Here is a 22513-nt window from a genome sequence, read left to right as displayed (position 1 = left end):
CAAACCTTTTCTGAGATCATGAACTGGACACTTTTTAGGAACTGCTGTGAAGCTATGGTGACAAAAGGAAGGACCCGACTTTCCCTTTGGTGACATTTAAATCTAAACGGTAATTCCACCCACAGTGGAGGCAAAATATGAAATGAAAACATTCTCATGAGTCGAGGTTCATCGAGCGCAGTGTGTCTCTTCTGCTCCTTAATTAGAGTGACCAAGGCCAACATCAATTTCTGTTGCAAGCTTACAGTAATTTGACTATCGGCCAAAATGGCCACCAAATCGTTTGGCGTGGTGACACTTGTGTAAGGAGCAATTACAATCTTGTACACAATGACCCCAATTGATTGTGTTTGTTGTAATGAGTACATTTATAATGAACAATCTGTGTCTCTGTAGATTTTAAACAGATGATTCCTGTAGAGGAGGACGTCCACAGCTTTAGATTACGCTTTGTGCAGCTTGTTAAACGGCACGATTCTTCGTTGCTTTTGTACAACTTTGCTGAAGTATCTGAATGTCTTCCTGCGTCCGCTACAGCTCTCAGTCGTGTCAGATCTTTGAAGTGGGGCATCTCTACCTCTGACTGAGCCTCTTCACTCTGTACATCAGAATACACTGGCATCTCAATACTGGATGACAATTTTCCACAGAGCAGCTACATGTGTAGTTCAAACAGAAATGTTGTCCTTTTTTGGAGGGATTTATATCAAAGTCTAAGTCAGTGTTATCCACAAAAAAGTGTGTAAGCTTTTGAATGGGATCTGTTCAAATCTCCCTAATCCTTGACACCAAAATTAAACTGCAATGCTGCAATATTTGATCCTCCACCTTCAGCATAAAAGATTTCAACACACCCAGAAACTGTGTCCATACTGAAAACCACGAGCTTACATCAGCTCTTACCCGATCATGTTGACAGACTGCAATACTCTGAATTTGATTCCTTCTGTCATACGTATGATACTGATGACTACGAGCGATCTAATAGAAATGTTGTCACACAGCATCTCTCCTCTGTAAGCTGTACACAGACTGATACAAATCATAGGGCAGCTGCTGAAAAATGTTGGCAGTAATTCAAGGGCAAACTAAGGTTATGTCTTTGTAATAGCTTTTGTATGTTTGATACTAGTACCTTCAGTCAGGACTAATGATTTCTGACAAAATATATATTTTACTTTCGTAAAGGAGAAATCTTTTCATATTTTACAATTCTAGTAAAGATGAAATTCTTGCTCTTGAAAGGTCATTTCCCAGACAGGAATCTGCATCACAGCCATGGAGAACCATTTACTTTTTTGAGAAAGTAATTTGCAGTTTTTAAGGAGTTTTCTAGGTGCTCATTTTTACAATGCGGAGGTCCTGACAGCACAATTGTCTTCAATAATAATAATAATAATAATAATAATAATAATAATAATAATAATAATAATAATAGATCACAGTAGAAACATTTTTAAAATTGGTTTTTTTTTGGTGAATTATAACTTAATGACATGATATTGAGCTGACAGACCTCTAGATTACACCTTTAAAAACTATTTCCTTGTTTGGTCTCATCCTTTTCAGCACAACCTCACGTATCTGAATTTACAGTTATGTTTTCATTTTGACAAACTGTATTAACACAATTGATCTAAAATCAGACAAAAAACATAAAATCCGAGTAGAAAACGTGATATTTTTTACAGTAACAACCACAAACATGCTCCTTGAATCATATTTCATAACTTTAAATGCAAATATAAATTGTTAGTTTTAAAATCATATGTACAAGTTTTGCAAACAACAAAGTTATTTGCAGCCATTTACCTTTTACCTCTTTTTTTAAGTAACCATTTCAAGCCAGTTACAGAACAATCAGCTGTTCTTCAATAAGATGCCACAAATTGTTTGTGCCACTCCAAAAACATAATTTCTGTCCACTATAAAGGAAACATCACAGCCTGATGCCTGCAGGTCTGACAGCAGCAGGTGTGTCACTCCGGTTTCTACCTGGAGACAGCAGTGGCCTCATTGTTTTTTGTTTTTTTATTTGTTGCTCATAAGCAGAGAGGTCTCGCTGCGCTGTCCTTAGACAGTAAACGTGACGAAACTATTGAGAAAAAACCGCCGCGTATATCTTGTTTATCATGACTCTGGTTTTACTGGCCGATCAACACAGTTTATAAACTGGTATATGGCACCTTGTTGCTTTGTCTTTAAGTGGCCATGTGATTGGCTTACCACGACTACTTTATTCTTCCTCAGTCAAACAGCAGCACTCATGCCATTGTTTTGCCCCCTGAGCTCCAGGTGTTGTGCCAAAAAGTGATCGTCGGGCAGAAAGTGATCACCGCCTGCGGGAGCGCGAAGCTGCTTAAAGCTGCAGCGCCCAGATTACTTACAGCTACTTCCTGCAGCTGATATAAGATGCAGTAAGCTGAACACAGCTTCACCCGTCTGCTTGTTGAAAAATAGTAACACGACCGCATTTTCTCGTTAGTAACGGTAACGGCATTGTAACGATAGGAACAGTAATTAGTTAGATTACTCGTTACTGCAAAAAGTAACGCCGTTACTTGTAACGCCGTTGTTCCCATGACTGGTCACTATAAATAGTAAATGGCCTGTATTTATATAGCGCTTTTACTAGTCCCTAAGGACCCCAAAGCGCTTTACATATCCAGTCATCCACACATTCACACACTGGTGATGGCAGCTACATTGTAGCCACAGCCACCCTGGGGCGCACTGACAGAGGCGAGGCTGCCGGACACTGGCGCCACCGGGCCCTCTGACCACCACCAGTAGGCAACGGGTGAAGTGTCTTGCCCAAGGACACAACGACCGGGACTGTTCAAGCCGGGGCTCGAACCAGCAACCTTCCGATTACAAGGCGAACTCCCAACTCTTGAGCCACGATCGCCCTTATGCCACCAAAGTGTCTCAAACCCAAAACTTTGGCAAAGGTGTATGAACTTCTTTTGACCAGTTCGTGCGGGGACTCGATCTTAATCAGAAGGAAAGAAACTGAGTGGCCCTGAACGTCCTCAGGAACTCTCAGGCCCGATGGCAGAAGTGTGAAACATCCAGAAACTTGTCACCCTCCAGTTGCTTTTAACCTAAAGGTTAACTTCGCCTGTCATCATGTGAGTGGTTATGAAACCTGTGCATTTACATAACATTTGGCTGGAGGACGGACTAAATGGAGCTGAAGAAGGTGGAGAGAAGAACAGACAGCACAGGACCATCAATGCATGGCTCTAAATGTGCTCATCGCTGATTGTTAAAACTGGTTTTTACTGCTTGTTTTGGGCAAAACCATTTACCATACTATAGTAAAAGTACAGTACATGGGATACATACACTGTGCATGGGCTGTTGTGAACGTATCCCACTTTGGTCCAAATGTATGAACCACGTCTGTGGTGCCACACTAATTCTTTTAGTTTCTGAGAATTCACTTGTTTCATTCCTCTTTCAATTTCAGTGATAACGCAGGTAACCAGATTTCAGCACAAAGTTGAGTACGGGCATTTATGAAGGTCACTGTATGATTTAGGTGTGTGTGCCCAGCTGCGTTTTGGCTGACCATGAATTTGTATACAGAGTTTGTGAGTGACTTGCCTCGTTATTTTACTGACACGGCTTATCTTTGTGGCACAGAGGCCACAGGACTTATCAGGCACACACCTTTCTATACAGGTCAGTGCCTGAACCTAGGCAACAGCATCCATGCAAACTTTTTTGCACTCCATTCCACTGAACAAACATTGAACATAGTTTGTGTGGTGACTGTGTCAAAGCGTGGCTGCTGTGAGGCGCCACACGCCTGCCCAGCCGTGGGGTCCTGTATCTTGAGCTTTCAGAGACACCTGGAGGTCTTTCTCTCTGTGCCTCTGGCCTCACTTGCCCTTTGAAAAGATGCCATTATATTCACAGTATTCAGGTTTCTGAGCCCACAGTGAAAACAGTTTATACTAAACTGAAACATAGAAAATAACTATGCATAGTTATAGTTTACACTATGCAGTACTGAATCACAACACACAACCAATGCCAGCAAAATCATTAAGGAATAGTGCAACGTAAAAATAAACTGGAAAATATACTTCTGATGTGAGATGGACTTAGATCAAAAACCAGTACTGTATGCAGAGGGGAAGCCAGTATCTGGTTAGCAAAGTGCAAAGGGAAGCTGAAGAGAGTCTAGAGCACGTGGCGAACTCCAGGCCTCGAGGGCCGGTGTCCTGCAGGTTGTAGATGTGTCCTTGATCCAAAACAGCTGGTTTAAATGGCTAATTTACCTCCTCAACATGTCTTGTGGTTCTCCAGAGGCCTGGTAATGAACTAATCATGTGATTCAGGTGTGTCGACCCAGAGTAAGATCTAAAACCTGCAGGACACCGGCCCTCGAGGCCTGGAGTCCGACGCCCCTGGTCTACAGTCTCCAGAAAGGACCAGAAATTCTGTATGATTTGGCTTTTATCAACTTCAAAGTGCACTAGTGCCCCTCCTCACACTCTTTACAAAGCAAACTGCACCCACTGGGTCAGAAAGGCATCACATCAACTGGAATTTAGTTTTGGGGAAATTAAAGAGTTGTGTCGATGAAAATGGCATTGGTGTAAACCAGGGGTCCCCAATCCCAGTCCACAAGGGCCGGTGTCCCTGCAGGTTTTAGATCTCACCCTGGGTCAACACACCTGAATCACATGATTAGTTCATTATCAGGCCTCTGGAGAACTTCAAGACATGTTGAGGAGGTGATTTAGCCATTTAAACCAGCTGTGTTGGATCAAGGACACATCTGGACTGGGATTGGGGACCCCTGGTGTAAACAAACAAACAAACGCCGTTGGAGCCTCACATGCAACAGGACATCATTCGTATCGTTCGTGCACCTCTCCTTGTTGTTTGATTGTATTTTCCATTTTTCCATTCCTCTCCTGATCGTTGGATTTGGAGAGTCTCTCCCAACACTCGTGTTCAGTGTCAGGATCACAGACGAAGCTTTCGTGCCCTGTGCCGATTCTTGACAGGGAGGTTGGGTCAGGTTGATACAGAATTTAATCTTTGCTGACATTGTGAGTTTTGACCTGGAAACACAGCAGGAGCACTAAGAGCAGTGTACGGCTGCACAAGGAGACTGTCTTGAAGAGGATAACAGCCAATTGTAGACTCCGAACTCTTTGATCTATCGAATCAGAAAAAGCTTGACTGTGTTTGGAACATCACAGAAACTTACAGAATGACCGTGGGTTAAATTCAAGCATTATTTTCATGTATAAAACACAGCTGCCAGTATTGGTTCAATACAATATATTGATCCTTATTTAAACCTTTATCCTTTATTTTGAGAGAGAGACAACAAAGTTAAGAGGAGGATGATACTGCGCATACATTCAGTTAAGCTCCGATTCAAGCAGGCTACAAAAAGATTAAACTAGATTAACTGAGAAATGGCAAAGCAGAAGAACCCTTGTTTGACATTCGGTAGAGCGGCCTTAACGAAATTAGACAGTTTACAGAATCGCACTGCTGGAGAATTACCGTATGACCTCAAATTTCAAATTCAAATTCAAATTTTATTTGTCACGTACACAGTCATACACAGTACGATATGTAGTGAAATGCTTGGACAACTGCTCGTGACCTAAAGAGAACAAAAAAGGAAAAGGCTATGAATAAGATAGGAAATAAATATGAAAAATTAAAAAGGGTAAATTTAACTAGGAAGGAATAAAATATAAATTAAGGTTAAAAATGAAATAACTGTACAACACAAATTAGAATGAAGGGTAAATTTAACTGGGGAGAATAAGATAAAGATAAAATATATAAATTAAAGTTGAAAATAAAATAACTGTACAACAAAATACACAATACACAATATAGAACTATATAAGAATGTATGAAGAAATCTAAATATAAATAAATATATACACAATAACAGCAGCTGTACAAGTATTAACTGGAAATGAAGAATATAGTGACCAGTGTTGTGCAAAACCAAAGTCCAGAAAGTCCAGTGTGTGTGTAAGAACCATATGTGTGGGTCAGTACTGTGTGGTGGTGTGATTGAGAGACCGTATCGCCTGCGGGAAGAAGCTCCTCCTCAGTCTCTCTGTGTTGGTCTTCAGGGAGCGGAATCGCTTTCCTGACCTCAACAGAGAGAACAGTCTGTTGTTGGGATGGCTGAGGTCCTTCACCATCTTCCTGGCCTTGGTCCAGCACCGCCTGCTGTAGATTGAGTGCAGGTCAGGGAGCTCGGAGCGGATGGTGCGCTCAGCTGATCGCACAACCCTCTGTAGAGCTCGTCTGTCCTGCATGGTGCTGTTCCCGAACCAGGTTAAGATGTTTCCCGCCAGGATGCTCTCTATGGTGCACGAGTAAAAGTTCCTGAGCACCTTGGAGGGCAGTTGGAAGTCTCTCAAGCGTCTGAGGTGGTAGAGACGCTGTCGGGTCTTTTTCACCACGGTGTTGATGTGACAGGACCATGACAGGTCCTGCGTGATGTGAACTCCGAGGTATTTGAAGCTGTCCACTCTCTCCACTGGGCACTCGTTGATGACGGGGGTCTGGTAGTTCCTCTCCTGCTTAGTGCTGAAGTCCACTATCAGCTCCTTTGTCTTACTGACGTTTAGAAGGAGGTTGTTCCTCTGGCACCAGTTCTCCAGATTCCTAATCTCCTTCAGGTAGGCCGTCTCGTTGTTATCAGAGATCAGGCCCACCACGACGGTGTCGTCAGCAAACTTGATGATGGTGGTGGAGCTGGTAGTGGCCACGCAGTCATATGTGTACAAAGAGTACAGCAGGGGGCTCAGAACACACCCCTGGGGGGCTCCAGTGCTGAGAGTGGTGGAGGCTGAGACATGTCCGCCCATCCTTACTGCCTGTGGTCTGCCAGTTAGGAAGTTGGAGATCCACTGACACATAGATGAGCTGAGTCCCAGATGCTCCAGCTTGGTGGTGAGTGTGGAGGGAATTATGGTATTAAATGCAGAGCTGTAGTCTATGAAGAGCATTTTAACATAATTCCCCCTTCTAGTGTCCAAGTGAGTGAGTGATGTGTGGAGGAGATGAGAGATGTCATCGTCTGTGGAACGATTTGGACGGTAAGCGAACTGTAGTGGGTCCAGTGTGTCTGGTAGTGAAGAAATGATGAAGTCTCTGACCAGGCGTTCAAAGCACTTCATCACTACTGAGGTGAGGGCTACAGGGCGATAGTCATTGAGAGAAGCAGGGTGGGGTTTCTTCGGGACAGGAACAATGATGGACTCTTTGAAGCATGTGGGGATCACCGACTGAGATAAAGAGATGTTGAATATCTCAGTGAACACAGGAGCTAGCTGGTATGCGCAGTCTCTTAGGATACGACCTGGGATGCCGTCTGGTCCTGCTGCTTTCCTGGTGTTCACTCTCTTGAAGGCTCTCCTTACTTCATGCTCGGAGATGACGAGCACGTTTCCGGTGCTGGCAGTATCTTCCTGTCTGCAGCCGTTAGCGCCGCTAACACTAGCATTGTTGGAGACCTTAGCTGCAGCCTCGAAGCGAGCATAGAAAGTGTTCAGCTCGTCTGCCAGAGTCACGGCCGCGTTCGTCATACCGGTTGTTGGTGCTTTATAGTCCGTTATTGTCCTTAGTCCCCGCCACAGGCTCCTAGAGTCACTCTGTTGGAGTTGTGACTCTAGTTTCCTCCCGTAGCGCTGCTTCGCCTCTTTCACCGCCCTCCACACGTTATATGACGCGGCTTTGTACGGGTCCATGTCCCCCGTCATGAGTCCCGTGTTGTAGGCAGCGGTGCGGGATCTCAGAGCGTCGCGGATGGTTTTATCCACCCACGGCTTCTGGTTGGGAAACGTTGTGATAGTCTTTGTCTCCACGGTATCATCCGCTAGTTTCCCGATGAATCCCACAACCGCTTCCGTAAACACGTTGACGTCATCGTCGGAGCTGTTTCTGAACATGCCCCAGTCTGCGTCATCGAGTGCGTCCTGTAACGCGGCCACCGATTGATCCGTCCAGCGCGCGACCTTCCTCTGAACCGGAACTTCCTGTTTCAGCCTTTGTTTGTATTTTGGCATGAGGAAGATGGCGGCATGATCAGATTTGCCAAACGGGGGGCGGGATTGTGCCTTGTAGCCGTCCTTGACCGTAGTGTAGCAGTGGTCCAGTGTCCTTTCACCCCTGGTGGGGCAGGTGATGTGTTGATAAAAGTTCGGCGCTGCGCGTTTGAGGTTGGCGCTATTAAAGTCCCCCGTCACAATAAGCGCAGCGTCCCGGTGTTGTGTCTGGTGCTGTGTGAGTGCCTCATGCAGCTCGCATAAGGCGGTGACCGTGTCCGCTTGTGGTGGAATATAAACGGCACTTACAATGACCGATGTAAATTCCCGAGGTAGATAAAAAGGACGACACATGATGGACAGTAGTTCCAGATTTGGTGTGCAGGAGCGTGTGAGAGGAACAACGTTCGCACTGTTGCACCAGTTGTTGTTCACCATTAAACACACGCCGCCTCCCCTTGACTTCCCCGAGTCCCGTGTCCTGTCCATGCGGTGAACCGAGAAGAACTCGGCCGGCTGGATGGCGTGGTCCGGCACCGCTGGGTTCAGCCATGTCTCGGTGAAGCAGAGGAGATTGCAGTCCCGAATGTCTCTCTGGAACTTTATCCTGGCCCTGAGGTCGTCAAGCTTGTTCTCCAGTGACTGGACGTTGGCGAGCAGGATGCTAGGCAGAGGTGTGCGGTGTGCACGAGCTCTCAGCCTGTTCCTGACGCCGGCTCGCTTCCCTCTAGGCCGCCGCCGCTTCCCTTTGTTCTCCCTCGAGATCTCACTCGGCCAGCTCGGATCCGGAGTTACATATGGCACATATGGCAGCATTTGTGCTAATGACAACTTCCTCTGCTTATTCTCTCTTTTACAATACAAACCCATACTGCAGATCGTGCAGCAGCATAGATGTACATGCTGATCTATGTCTCTGTGAAGCAAAGTGCTGCACTTTGAATGATCTTTACACTGTGGCTGCTTCGATTGAGACCTAAAGAGAGATGTGCCCGACTGTATTTTTTCAGCTCTAACAGAGGCAATGAACCAAGCCCAGTTTCATCAGCAGGAGAAACCAGCATGGGAAAGGGGACAATAAAAAAGTACTCAGGACACAACAACAAACTTTTCCAATCAATGCGCTTTCTCACAGAGACAGGGTAAAATTAATTCGCGCCTGAAGTGCCATTGTAGGGTGGAGGTTCAATGAAGAGTAAGAGCTGTTGACAAATACTCTTTATCCTGAGGTCAATGAGGATGGAAAAAATAAGGGCTGAATCAGAGGAATGAGGGGAGGCCGACGAAGGATGAAATGACACAGGAAGCACAGACAAAAGGAGAAAGTCGGAAGGTAGAGGAAGAGCCATGAAGAGGGCGGTAAGAGTGGCGATGCCCTCTCTAAGCATAATGACAGCGTAGCGTCACCGGGACCTCTCTGACATTAGTGAAGCTCTCGCTTCCACTTAGCACAGATGTTTTCCTCCGAGCAAGCAGTCGACTCATCCTAATTATTCAGGTCTCACCCTGCTGTCTTTTCCTACTTCCTTTTCTCCGCTGCCCTTTCAGTACCTCCTTAGGACACAGGAAAAGTCAGAATCCACTCCGCGCTCGCAGATTACTTTGGAATTTTAAAAAGGTCTTCTGCTTTTCTTTTTTTTATTCTGTGTGCATAGTCATTTGAACGAGCCAATATTTGTGCTCTGCTAATATCTAGAGCTGACACTTTAGCTTTGTTTAATAGAAATTATGCATTTTTAAATCTCACAAAGTCGCAGTCGTGACGCTAACGGTTCGTGAGGCCAGATAGTGCATTATGTTATTCTAGACACACATAACATTTTACACCTACTACAGTGTTTAACCTAATTAGGGATTTCACAAGCATTGTCCATTCAGGCAGTCGATACCTGCACACGATAGCAAGATAGATATTAGCCAAAACCAAAACCAAAGCTATGCAGGACTAGGATACACATGGCTTTGGTTTTCTGTTCATATTATATTTGTAGTTCCAGCTCATAGTTTCGGTCACTGTGTCTTCCCTGTGTTGCACATCCACTCAGTCGTATCTCTGAGTCTTTGCCAATGTCTTGTGCTTCCTGTTTTACTTTGATAGTCTTATGTCAGTGTATTCTGTTTTGTTTCCTTTGTCTCATCCTGTCTGATCTGTCCCAGCTGTCCCCCATCATCTCATTGTCTCACCTGTGCATTTAAGCCCTGTGTTTTCCCTTTGTCACATCGTACCCTCACCGTGCTTCTGGTAATGTTCTGGTTCTCTGTCTCCTGGTTTTGTGTTCTAGTTGGAGCCTCATGATTCTAGTTCCTAGTTTAGTTTTCTTGTATTTCATGTTCGAATGTTCTCCAGAAATAAAGCTGCGACCTTTAGTCATTCAGAGTCCTGCGTCCCTGGCATTTGTGTGCTGCAATTTTGTCTTCCAGATTATTGCTACTCCAAATGTAGTCCTGATCTGAATTCAGTCTTAAGAAAAGCACTTAAAAAATTAACTGACAAATTAATTGAGAGAGCGGAAGTAAAAAAAAAACCAGAACTGACTAAGATTATTAGACAAGACCCAAACCTACCTGGTCCTATGTGGAAAAGTATTTGCCCCATAAAACAGATACGTGAATTGCAGTCAAGTAGTTCTCATAACTGGTAACGAGTCTTTCACATTGCATCGAAGGAATTTTGCACATTTCTTTGCAGAACTGCTTTAATTCAGCCACACTGGTGGGGGGGTCCAAACATGACAGGCTTGTCTAAAAGCGTATCAATAGGATTTAGGTACAGACTTTTACACCAAAACCTTCGTTTTGATGGACTTGCTGATGTGTTTTGAGTCATTGTCCTGCTTGAGCTTCAGGGCACGTACTGATGGTCAGACACTCTCCTTCAGGATTTTCTGGTAAAACACAGAATTCATGTTTCCATCAATTACAGCGAATTGTCCTGAAGGAGTAAAGCAGCCCGGACTATCACACTATCAGCACCATGTTTGACTGTCGGTATGATTTTCTTTATTATAAAATACTGCGTTGATTCTGAAAAAAATAAAATAAAATAAAAATCTGACAGTATGTTTGCGCAGCAATTTCCTAATGTTGTAAACCTGCTCAACATTTGGCAATAAAACCCTTTCTGACTCTGTTAGTTTTAGGGCAGATGTAAAGAGACTCAAAACTTCCAAAAAGTTAAAACTTTTGTCTTGTGAGTCCACAAAATATTTTCCCAAAAGTCTTAAAAATCATTAAAGAGGTCTTTTGGCAGATGAGCCTTTGTGCTCTTTTCGTCAGCAGCAGTTTCAACCTTCGAACTCTCACATGGATGTTTTTGTCATTGTTGAATCACGAACATTGATCGTAACTCAGATAAGTGAGGCCTGCAGACTTTAGATAATCTGAGTTATTTCGTGACTGCATGGATGAGTCATGGATGAACTCTCATTGCAACTCTTTTGCCACCGTTGACACAACCAGGTTTTTATTACTGATTTACTCTTTCAACAAGGCCCAGGTAGGTTCAGATCATGTTTTTCCAATAATAAATGAAATCATCATTTAAAAACAAATTTTAAATGTTTTTAAATGATGATTTCATTTAGACTTAGGTTACATTTGTGTGTGTGTGTGTGTGTGTGTGTGTGTGTTCAAAAAAAGTATCTACTTGTTTCATAAAACTCTGGCGAGAGGTTCCATGCAGCTCTATCACTTAGGTTAGACTTAGGTTACATTTGTCTAATATTCAAGCTGAAAAATGTTATTTTGAAAAAAGTGTAAAAAACAAAACAAAACAAAACAACAAATAAGGAAGGAGGCAAATATTTTTTACTGCACTTTAAAACTGGGCGTCCTGCCGGGTGCCATCAGATCCCCCTTTATAACAACGACTTTTTCTTCATCGACCGTCTTCGGATGTTTCAGAATTTGAACTGAACGTGTTGCTGCAGTGTCTCCACCCTCGTGGCCTTGTGAGCATAAATTATAGATATTTGAAGAGTTATTATAGCTGGGATGACTGAACGTATGCAGCAGTGAAGCATTGCTCTCCTGCAAACCACAGACAGTATTTGCTAAGAAAATCCAGTAATGTCGTGTTTTCTCTGTTACCCAAGAACAAAGAACTGGTTAAAAGAAAAAAATAAAATTAAAAGAAAAGAAAAAAAATCACAAACATGTTTAACTGTTTTTTTTATTTATTAATAAATTGATCAGGAAATATCAATAACCTACAGTGATGGCTGTCTCACTGCATGCACAAAGATTATTTTAATTTGGAGTAATTTGGATTGCCTGCCTTCCTCTCTCTCTGGTTGTCCTGTCCTATTAGTCTCCATTGTTCCGCCCTCTTAGTATCTTAATGATCCAATTTTTCACCTTCATCCCTTTTATTTTCATTTTCTCTCTCTCATCTTTTCAAACTGTGCCTCTCGTCTCTGCTTGTCAGGGGACATATAATTTCCCACGTTGTTTTCTCTCTGGTCCTAGACTTTCATTGAGTAGTGTCTGCAAGACTCAATTAAAGAAAGAGAGAGAGAGAAAAAAACAAAGATTAACAACACACTTTTTTTTTACCCACAATGCCCAGGGGGCTCAATTTATCTCGAGGAACGCTCAGCTTGAGAAAAAAAACTGTGATTGACACCTCTAACCTTCATTGGGGTGTAATCTCCATCTTTAGCACTCGGAGATCTAATTAATTAGGGGGAATCTCATTTCCTCACTAATGCAACTGGACAGAGGCATGATAGAGGAGTGGAAGGCAGGAAGAGGAGGAGGCTGAAGAGAGGAAGGACTGAGATGAAGACGGAAAATAAGAGCGCCGTATTTCATCAATGCCCGTGAACGGTGTTCACCTTGTTCATTTCAGGGAAGAACAAGAGAGAGTGAGGTGGTTGGGTTCACACCAACTACACTGTATTGATTACAGCTGCCAGACGTCTGGCTACTGGCCATGGGAGACACTGCAGTAACATTCTTTATAATGGGATCTCTTGGTAATGTACTCATGTGTTTCACTTTCTTCTCTAGGCTTCGTTTCTCAGTTAAAAGCCATCACGTATGCGTGAGCAAGTGTGACTGTAATTGGTTTTGACTTCTTGCTGCTTCACAGGCAAAACTGACCTTTTTTAAACCACTTCGATCCAAATGAAGGGACTAAAACCAGGTAAGTAAACAAATACATAAATGGATACCTTTAAAACATAATAAGGGGGAGTGGTTACAGTGAGCCTGAACACTATCAGTTTATCTTATATAAATGGATGCATGAACACATCCAAAGGTAAACTGCACAAATGCTGCGTACACAGTACATACCAGATACTACAACTGAAGTTAGGGGAGCAGACGCTGCATCCATGTGCCAAGAATGAATATGCCAGATATTAAGCTTCCCCTCCAACCCAAACTGTGTTCTGCTTATTGTTATATGACCTTTACTGTGGCGAATGATGGATGTGCTGAGACTGTTTCCTCATCCGTTTGTTGATGGGTGAAGATGTCTCTGCCCGCCCCTTAAAGTTGTACAACTCACAGACGTGACGTTAACAAACAGATAAGAAATCTACTGTGTACTGCGATTTTGCTTCCAGATTATTAATGTAGTCCCAATCTCAATTCATTTCAGATATTGAAGGAGAGCAGCGCGTCTATACGGACAACGGACACGCGTTCAGGCTAACACAGCTTTACCTTGATTACAGTAATCAGTCTCAAAGATCAGCATATTAATCACTAACAAAACTATCAGGGAGTGGAAAGCTGCCCCCTTATCTCAGATGCCTCCAACTTTTCTAAATTCATTGAAATTTGCTTCAGTATTCAACAGGGATTTAACGAGGAAATACGAGACCTCTGAATATATTTCACGTTACCTGTGGTCCAGACTGGCTGTAGTTCACTCAGGTCTTTATACTGAGGCCAGTTTTATAAGAACTCTAAATTACTTCCACAAAACTCTCAAAGCTTGTGGCTAAAGACAGCCCTGAAAAACATTTCAGTAAGCAGTGAATACAAAGTGCCTTGTAGTCATTGTTGCAGCTATGAATAAAATCACTCTGTCGCTTCTAAATTTGTTCTCCATTCTGCCACTCATGATCACGTTAGCTCTCCTCCACTCTCATTTCTCTATTAAGTTGCATCTCCTAGCACATACTGAGCCAGAACCTTCTGATGGCGTCTCTTTCTTGCCAGCCAAAAAGAGCTGAACCTGTTCGGATTCCCGAGCCCTCAGAGAACCTACACGTGAGTAGGGATGGGGATCGTTTAGGTTTTATCCGATACCAGTACCAAACCGGTACTTTTGAAACAGTGCCGGTGCTTAAGCAGTGCTCGAACTGGTGCTTAATGAATGGAGAACACAAAATTGGTCCAAAAACCTCTCATGTTTAGCTGTTTTTTGTAAAAAGATAACAATGTTAGCCTTTTCTGCAGCTATAGCGGATTTATGGTATCACTCTTGGCTGGAAGCAGTGCTTAAACAATGGAAAAAACACAAACTTTGTCCAAAAACCTCTCATATGTTCAGCTGTTTTCCACTTTTTCTTTGGTCATTTTAGCCTTTTTGCTGTGCTCAGTGTGAGGTCTCGCAGCAAGCTATCAAATACGGCGCATTTCTGGGCTTTTAAAAAAAACGTTATGCGTCTCCAGGTGTTTCATCGGATTTGAGGTGTTACCTCCTTTGACAGTATCACAGTATCAGCTTAAAGCACTTGTTGCTGCTGAGTTTGCATATTTTACTGTGAAGTACAGCCAGACTTTTGACTGCTTCGCCTTGGACATTCTTAATCTGTAGCTCTGCTCTAAAAGAACGTACGTACCTGGCCCCGCCTACTATCCTCGGAAACGTAAAATGATTGGCTAGAATCTAAAGTGTATCACAGCTCAGGAAAATAAAGCACCGAAATAAAGCACCGAAATGTGCGCTGCTTTTCGGTCTGGTTACTACCGTTTATGACAGAACCGGTGCCATCATGGCACCGGACACCGGTACCCATCCCTACATGTGAGTCCATACCGTCCTGCATCTGTCTTTGTCCGACTCATCTACTCACACCTTACCAATCTGCAGATCATAATAGGAGAGTGAAGGGAGTTTATAAACTGAAGTGTACATCAAATCTGCTGTAATGAAATCTTATTAATGTGTTCCCTGTGCTGTATTATTTGCATATAAATGACATAATATAATAACTCTCTCCGGCCTCTACCTGGGAGGAGTAAATATTTCTCTGTCTGCTTTGTCTCGTTGCTGTGACACGAGGAAACGAGATGCTAATTGAAGAGAGGCAACCATCTTTATGTGACGACTGACATTCAATTATGTTCGGGAGATCAGATTAGGTGGTGGCCCCAGAAATGTTTGAAAACAACATTTTGCAGAGCGGCAACTCTGAAGGCGGCCAAGGAAGTAATTTGAATGGCTGTTTGAGGCCTGCGCTGAATGGTGCTGCTCTGAATGGAATCACTATGCTATGACCTGCGAGTAATTGGATGTCCACAGTGAAGTGTTGACAGAGAAGGGGAGGCAAGGCTGATGGGAAAAAACAGAGATAGACAGTAAGGCGGCGAGAAGAGAGAAAATAACACAAAATGAAAATAACCAAGAAAACAATGTGATGTACATGACAGCATAGGGAGAAGGGAGCGACGGGGTGGGGGGAGTGCAGGGGATCACAACAGTGGCGATGGAGAAAACAAATGCAGTTTCCCCTTAAAGTGGAACCTGCCAAAGTTTCAGGTTTCATTCATCCCAACACACCGGCATGTAGCCACTCCAGCCACAGAGCCAAATAAGCCATTAGACGGGATTCGCTTTCTTATCAGCCGAACGCTGTCAGGAAGCGTGTTGCCAAGGTCGCGCTAAACAAACACCGGGTCGCTTTACTTACAGCCGCCATTGCTTTCTGCACTGATCAGGGATAAGTGTGTGCATCCATTTACCTGTCACTTGAGATCTGCACTAGTTAAGCATAACAGAGTGAATAATGACATGTAAACACATTTACAGCACAGGTCCTAATCTCAGTGCTGACAGTGCCCAGCACATAAACCGTCACGTCAACAGAGACCAAATGAGTTCGTTACCAGGCCTCTGGAGTAGGGCTGCCACGATTAGTCGACTATCAAAATCGTCGACGACTGATTTAATAGTCGACGCATCGTTTGAAGCTTTGTAAGATCACAAAAGACGCAGGAATAAGTAGCAGTGTAATAAGAGTGTAATAACGGACTGAAACAGAAGATGGCAGCACTGCATGTACAAGGATGCCAGCTGCCGTTAAACCCCGAAGAAGAAGAAGTTGTGTCCCAGAATTCATAGCGCGGCCCAGCGCAGTTTCCAACAATGGCGGCAGCTAGTTAGTTTTAATATTACTCTTATTATTCTTTCTGGGTCACAAAATAAACGTTTAACATATTTTCAGGCGAGAATGTAGCTGTGCAAACCTCAAATATCTGCTCAGTTTATCAGGACACCACATATTTTCAAAAGCGCTCCGACGTTTTCGGAGACGTTTGTTACCCACTAGCTCGCTACTCAGGTTAAACATGATATATGAGTCACTTAGAGAACTTAAAAATGTTGTTGTTTGGCTTTTTTCAGTATTTCATTTGTTCCTGAGTAAATCTGTTTGGCTGAGATTAAAGTTATAGTTTTTACACAGCTGAATAAACGTCAAGCAGACAGCTGATCATCAGAAGTGTGAGATGCTCCAGAATTTACTCCGGTGTCCTGTTATATTTTAGATAGCAAGGAGTTTATTAAACTTCACCGAAACAATCTGCAAATGTCATTAAAATTTAATAAACTATCATCTTGTCTTTATTTTTAGTTAGCACCTTAAACACTTACAGCTGTAAGCTAATGATAGTTATATAAGAGCAGATGCTGCTGGTGCAATAAGCTGTAGTTTTACGTCCAATGGATGATGATCTGATTAGTCGACTAATCGCAAAAATAATCGGTGACTAGTCGACTATCAAAATAATCGTTTGTGGCAGCCCTACTCTGGAGAACTTCAAGACATGTAGAGGAGGTCTTTTAGCCATTTAAATCAGCTGTGTTGGATCAAGGACGAAAAAACCTGCTGGCCATCGAGGCCTGGAGATCCCCACCCTACGTAGACTCGATGCTAATCAAATTTATTTTCCACTCTCATTTTCAGAGCAGTCAAAACAGTTTTCAAAAGTACTTTTAAAATGAAATTTACCTTAAAAATGGGAACTGTTAAGATGTGCCTTAATTTGGCTGATTCACCAAACATAACACATCAAGAAGCGAAGTTTCATTTATATCACTGCAAACATCACAATTCAGTGGCAATACACACACACACACAAGCAGACATCCTCTTCCCTCCATGTAATTCACCTTTGTAAGACATGAGAGGGGCGAAGGGGTCGGTCAACTCTATCGATTGGCTATCCTGAGCAGTGACAGCTCCCAGATTGGCCGGAGAGCATTAGGGAGTCAGAAAGTCACACTGCCATTAGCAGTCTGTCCTCTCCGGTTACAACCAGCCAGCACACGGACACTCCATGGACTAAAAGAGATCAGAATGACTGGTGTGTGTGCCCTGTAACAAATATATTCAAGCCAAAAACACTGGGAACCCTTCTCAGTTTTCTTATTTCATTACTTCTGAGAACGTCTCTGCCTGGTGTCTGTAAGAAGACGTCCCTAGAATAGAAAACCGTATAAACACATCTCTACTTACACTGTTCAAATGCATTCAGCGTAACTCAGAACACAGTATAAATAAGACTAAACCAGAAATGCATCAATCGATTAGTTGGTTGCCACAAATATGATGGATGAGCAGCTGATCGGCCTCAGAGATATATCTCTCCAAAACTGTAACAAATACCAAACAGCTTATCTAGCATAACACATGCGCTAAAGTGAAATATACTGTCCATCCCTTCTCTTCTGCTTGTCTTTGTCAAGGTCGTGGGGCCGCTGGAGACTATCCCAGCTACCACAGGGTGAGAGGCGGGGTACGCCCTGGACAGGTCCCCAGTCTGTCACGGGGCTAACACACAGACAGACAACCATTCACACTCACATTCACACATATGGGTCATTTAGATTCATCAGTTAACCTAACGCCGTGAACTGCATGTCTTTGGACTGCGGGAGGAAGCCAGAGTACCCGGAGAGAACCCACGCAAACATGGGTGGTGCATGGGTACCACTCGGGTGGTCTCAGAATTTCGTGTCTGGCATTCACAGATGATGTGGTTCTGTCGGCTTCATCAGGCGGTGGCCTCTAGCTCACATTGGAGCAGCGCCAAGAGTCTGAGAGTGAAGCAGCGGGAACAAAAATTGGCACCTCTAAGCCTGAGGCCATGGTCCTCAGCCGAAAAAGGGTGGCGTGCCCAGCCAGGATTGGGGGACGAGTTTCCACCCCAAGTGGAAGAGTATCTCAGGGGCTTGTTGACTGAGGGGAGAGGGGAGCGTGACATCGACAGACGGATTGGTGCTGCAACTGTAGTGATGCAGACGCTGTACTGGTGAAACGAGGTGAGTGTAAAAGCGAAGCTCTCAATTTAACGGCCAACCTATGTCCCTACGGTCATCTGTGGTCACAAGCTCTGGGTAGTGACTGAAAGGAGAACATCCGTTAGATGTTCTGGGAATCTGTCACTGTGGGAGGCCCCAGGGCAGACCCAGGACATGCTGGAGAGATTATAACTCTCAGCTCTCCTGGGAGAGGGAGGTCTGGGCTTCTCTGCCTTGGCCGCTGCCCCCCCAGCAGCCTAATGCTAAAGATGCCCCAGATGGATGGAAATGTATTGCAAATAATTTTCAGTGTGATTTTATTTGTTTTGAAAAGCTTTGTCCACTAACTAGAAGCATTTTATTTGATAAAATATCGAGTTTTATGATGAGCACATATTTATGACTTGCAGCTCTAAAAGACAGAAAACTGGTAGGTAAGACTCTAGATCCAGTCCTTCACAGCAAAAAGAGCCAAATCAGTACACCTGATTAAAATTCAGATGTGAGTTTGAAGACAAAGGGAGATTTCAGTGCACCCCTTCCTGCCGTCCGCCACCTTTGCAGGTTTCTTTGCTTTTTTCTGATTCAAATTTCTGCTCCTTTAGTTCACAAGCCTTTAAAAATAATGTGCTGCAGTACAGCTGTGACAACGGGAGGCAGTGCATGAAAGCACAGCTGACTGATGAAACTATAGTTAGACTGATAAATGAGATGGTGAGATTATTTTTTTGTGCAGGATGAAGGATCAGCAGGAAGATGTGCGCAGCATGAAGCGCCACTATCTCACAAGGTGTTTTGTTCTCTCTGAACAGATAATTTATTAATTTAAGCTTATCTGAGCTATTCTTACCGACAAACACTCATAGATGTGCATGCTGAATCGCACAGAGGAAGAAAACACATCGACAGTCTCGTGCTCGCCTTCATGGAGACTAAGGAAGGTGGAACCCTGTATTGATTAGCATCCAGTGACGTGCAGTTTTGATGTGTACCGTACGAATAGTGCTTGAGTCTTGTAGTAACTGCACTCTGCACGGCCAGCAGGTGAAGAGGGACATATTTGCAATGCAGACTCATTAACAGTGATTTCCATGTAAATCCAGTGAAAAATACAAAAACTCTTTGATCTTTTCTAACTTAAGAAAATGGCCTCATCCCTGCAGCATTACCAGCCGTCAGAAATTACAGCCTGCCATTGATCCAACAACCTCGCGTGTCAGAATAATATTAGACGGCAAGGGGAGACATGTCTACAATAAAGTGAGGAGAAAAACAGAGAGTGCTGGAATAAATGTGCATATCAAGACAGGATTTTACGCCTCAGAGAAAGCACTAGAGGCAAAATCAAACTGATTTCAATGTGACAAAATTGATTTTCTCCGGATTGCTTTTTGCTTCCCTGGGGCAGGTGAGGTGTCTATCCAAATACACTTATAGCGCCACCTGAATTATGTCTGAGGAATTTGAAGAACATAGGGAATATTTTTGTTTCTCCTATCCATTTGGTGTTTTGCCTTTGTTGCAAAGCAGAATATTGCAGACATACAAAAGACATACTGTATTTAAAAACTATATTGGCAGATGGAGCTAAACTGCATCGAGCTGGCGTCAGAGTCATGACGACGTGCTAAAGTGGCTGCGTCTAAATTTCGTCAGACCTCGATATGGACAGTTTTAAGGTACCCTTTCTGCTCTTCCATCTGCCCTCTTCTCAATCATATATGTTGTTTTAGGCTTTTCATGTGACTATTAATACCACAAAGAGTTCTCACATACATATATTTGTCATGATTTGTTTATTATAGAAATAAACTTGTTTCACTTCTTTTTCTTTGAGCCCATTTAAACGTTTTCGAGGACTCTGACGATCCTGCACGGCAGCATAAAACTGACTCATTCTTCAAACATCAGAACACTTGAATGCTATGCTCTCTTTTACACGACTTCTTAGAATCCTTCCCTCCGAGTCCAAGTTCTTTAACATTTGTTGATCAAAATAAGTGCAAATCAAGTGCATTACATGATCTTTTCAAAAACCTATAACCTATCATGCACATGGAGAAATGCAGTATTAATGACCACCAAGGCGTTAAAGCTTAAAGCTGAAATAATTGTATTTCCAACTGGACTTCAGCTTTACATATGGACGCGAGTTAGTTTGAGTTGCGTTACTGGTTATTTTACAGTACATGCTACGAAATTCAGGAGTTTAAAAATGAAGAGAAAAGGTGAAAAATTCTGCCTTCTTCAAAGGCATTCAGCTGCTTTTTTGAACATTAGCCTGTTAGTGGTGTAATAAATCTTGGCTGCAGACATTAGAGAAGCAGTGTTATTGTTGCTGTTTTTTCTACACTCTACTGGAGCATTATCTTTTGAAATATCCTGGAAGTCTCACTTTCATCCTCCTATTACACCAGGAAAAACCACCAGCTGTGTATCTCTTGGATGATTTCTTATTCACCTCACAAAAGCAGCAACACTGCACACTGCATCGATTACATCTCATTTCATCCTCCTTTTAATTAATTAGGCTTCTATTAAACGGTCTACTGTAGCTCAGGGATTGGCTCATCAGGGCAGTTAGTCACCACGGCTCCAACAGTTCCGGATGGGAGGTTTTTAGCTTTCGGGATGTTGGACACCACCAGAGTCGACGGATGAGTGTGTATCACCTCAATTAAACTATTCGCTAAGTGTCTGACAACAGCTAATATTCCTCTTCCACCAGCGGAGCCAATCGATGTTCTGGCATTCGTCACCCTGCTGGAAAAGCAATCATCCCGTTGTGTCGCTCTGGTTTTACGGGGAAATGGAAAGGCGCTCGTCTAGCTACTGCGCCTGCTAGCTGGAACGCGCCGGTGCTCCCTCACACAAAGGCACACACAAACACCGAAGCGGCTTACACGACACACAGACACCGACTACGTGGTTTCTTGAGTCTGCCGGCAGCACAGGCGACACGTTGGGAATGAATGGATGCTTCGTTTCAGAAACTCCAGTGACACGTTTAAGCCTCGTGACAACTTCCTGACCACCAACACCACACCGCTGAGTACCGCTCAGTGCAGAGGCCCACACCACAAACACAGGAACAGATTTGCCGAGTTAACCCACCTCTCTGTCAAGTAACGTGGGAGCTATAACTGTGACGATGTCTCCTCTTTCTGCATCAATGTAGAACATGTTCGGGGAAGGTTTGTCTGGAGACTGTTTGACGATGTTGTAGCGCAGAACGGCGTTGTCTGTATTCGGGTCGTCCGCGTCAAACGCCGTCATTGTCATCACTGTGGTTCCTGGGGACGAGATTAAAGGACCAGGCTGAGTCAGAACTGAACATTTGTCTTTACTCACTAAGAAATGAGCAAATAAGAACAACAAGAGAAACACATTTGATTAAAATACCCTGAAATCAGTCTCAGGTAAACATTTGGCAATATGTTAAACTACAGGAGTCACAGGAACTCTACTAAATTTTTATTTTTGTTTTTACAATTCTTCTTTTTCCAACTGTGAAATGTATTTGTCATGTAGGCAAGTTCTTATTTTGACTGGTTAAAGCCGCCAGATAAGGATGCAGGATCCAGAAACCTGCAAGAAACACTGACGGAAGGTTAACAGACACTAAACTAAGGAACGAATGGACTTTACCGTCACACGGGGAACAGACGGAGCTGGGAGGAAACACTATCAATGCAGTTACATGGGAGGAAGTAAAAGTGAATACAAATCACAGAAGACAATTAAATAGCAAAGTAAAAAAAAGTAAACTTAAAACAACAAAAGGAAAACTCGGACATAAAAAGCAAACACTGATCATATTAAGGAAATAAATACATGAAAATAAACAGAAAAGATTTAAGTCAGCAGAATTTTAAAATCCAAACACTCAAAACTCAAAGACCGTGACAGTATTCTGGGATGTTGTTGTGCTAGTAAAACTGAATGTAACTCACCTAATCTACAATTAACATAACATCACCTA

General features: G+C 43.3%; 1 protein-coding gene across 1 annotated transcript in view; it reads right to left on the bottom strand.

Annotated features, from left to right (window-relative positions):
* The window catches only part of cdh13 (cadherin 13, H-cadherin (heart)), a 436452-nt gene that overhangs the window by 111866 nt on the left and 302073 nt on the right, over positions 1-22513 (bottom strand). Inside the window, exon 8 of the mRNA XM_085461175.1 lies at positions 21646-21824. Within this exon, the coding sequence (XP_085317301.1) occupies positions 21646-21824 (179 nt within the window). The remainder of the gene's footprint in view (positions 1-21645; positions 21825-22513) is intronic.

The sequence above is a fragment of the Copadichromis virginalis genome, linkage group LG7, assembly GCF_057382275.1.
Source record: "Copadichromis virginalis isolate Kocher_CV1m ecotype Utaka linkage group LG7, C_Virginalis_male_GT1.1, whole genome shotgun sequence".
NCBI lineage: Eukaryota > Metazoa > Chordata > Actinopteri > Cichliformes > Cichlidae > Copadichromis > Copadichromis virginalis.
Note: the sequence above shows the minus strand (reverse complement) of the source record. Positions and strands in the feature narration are given on the sequence as shown.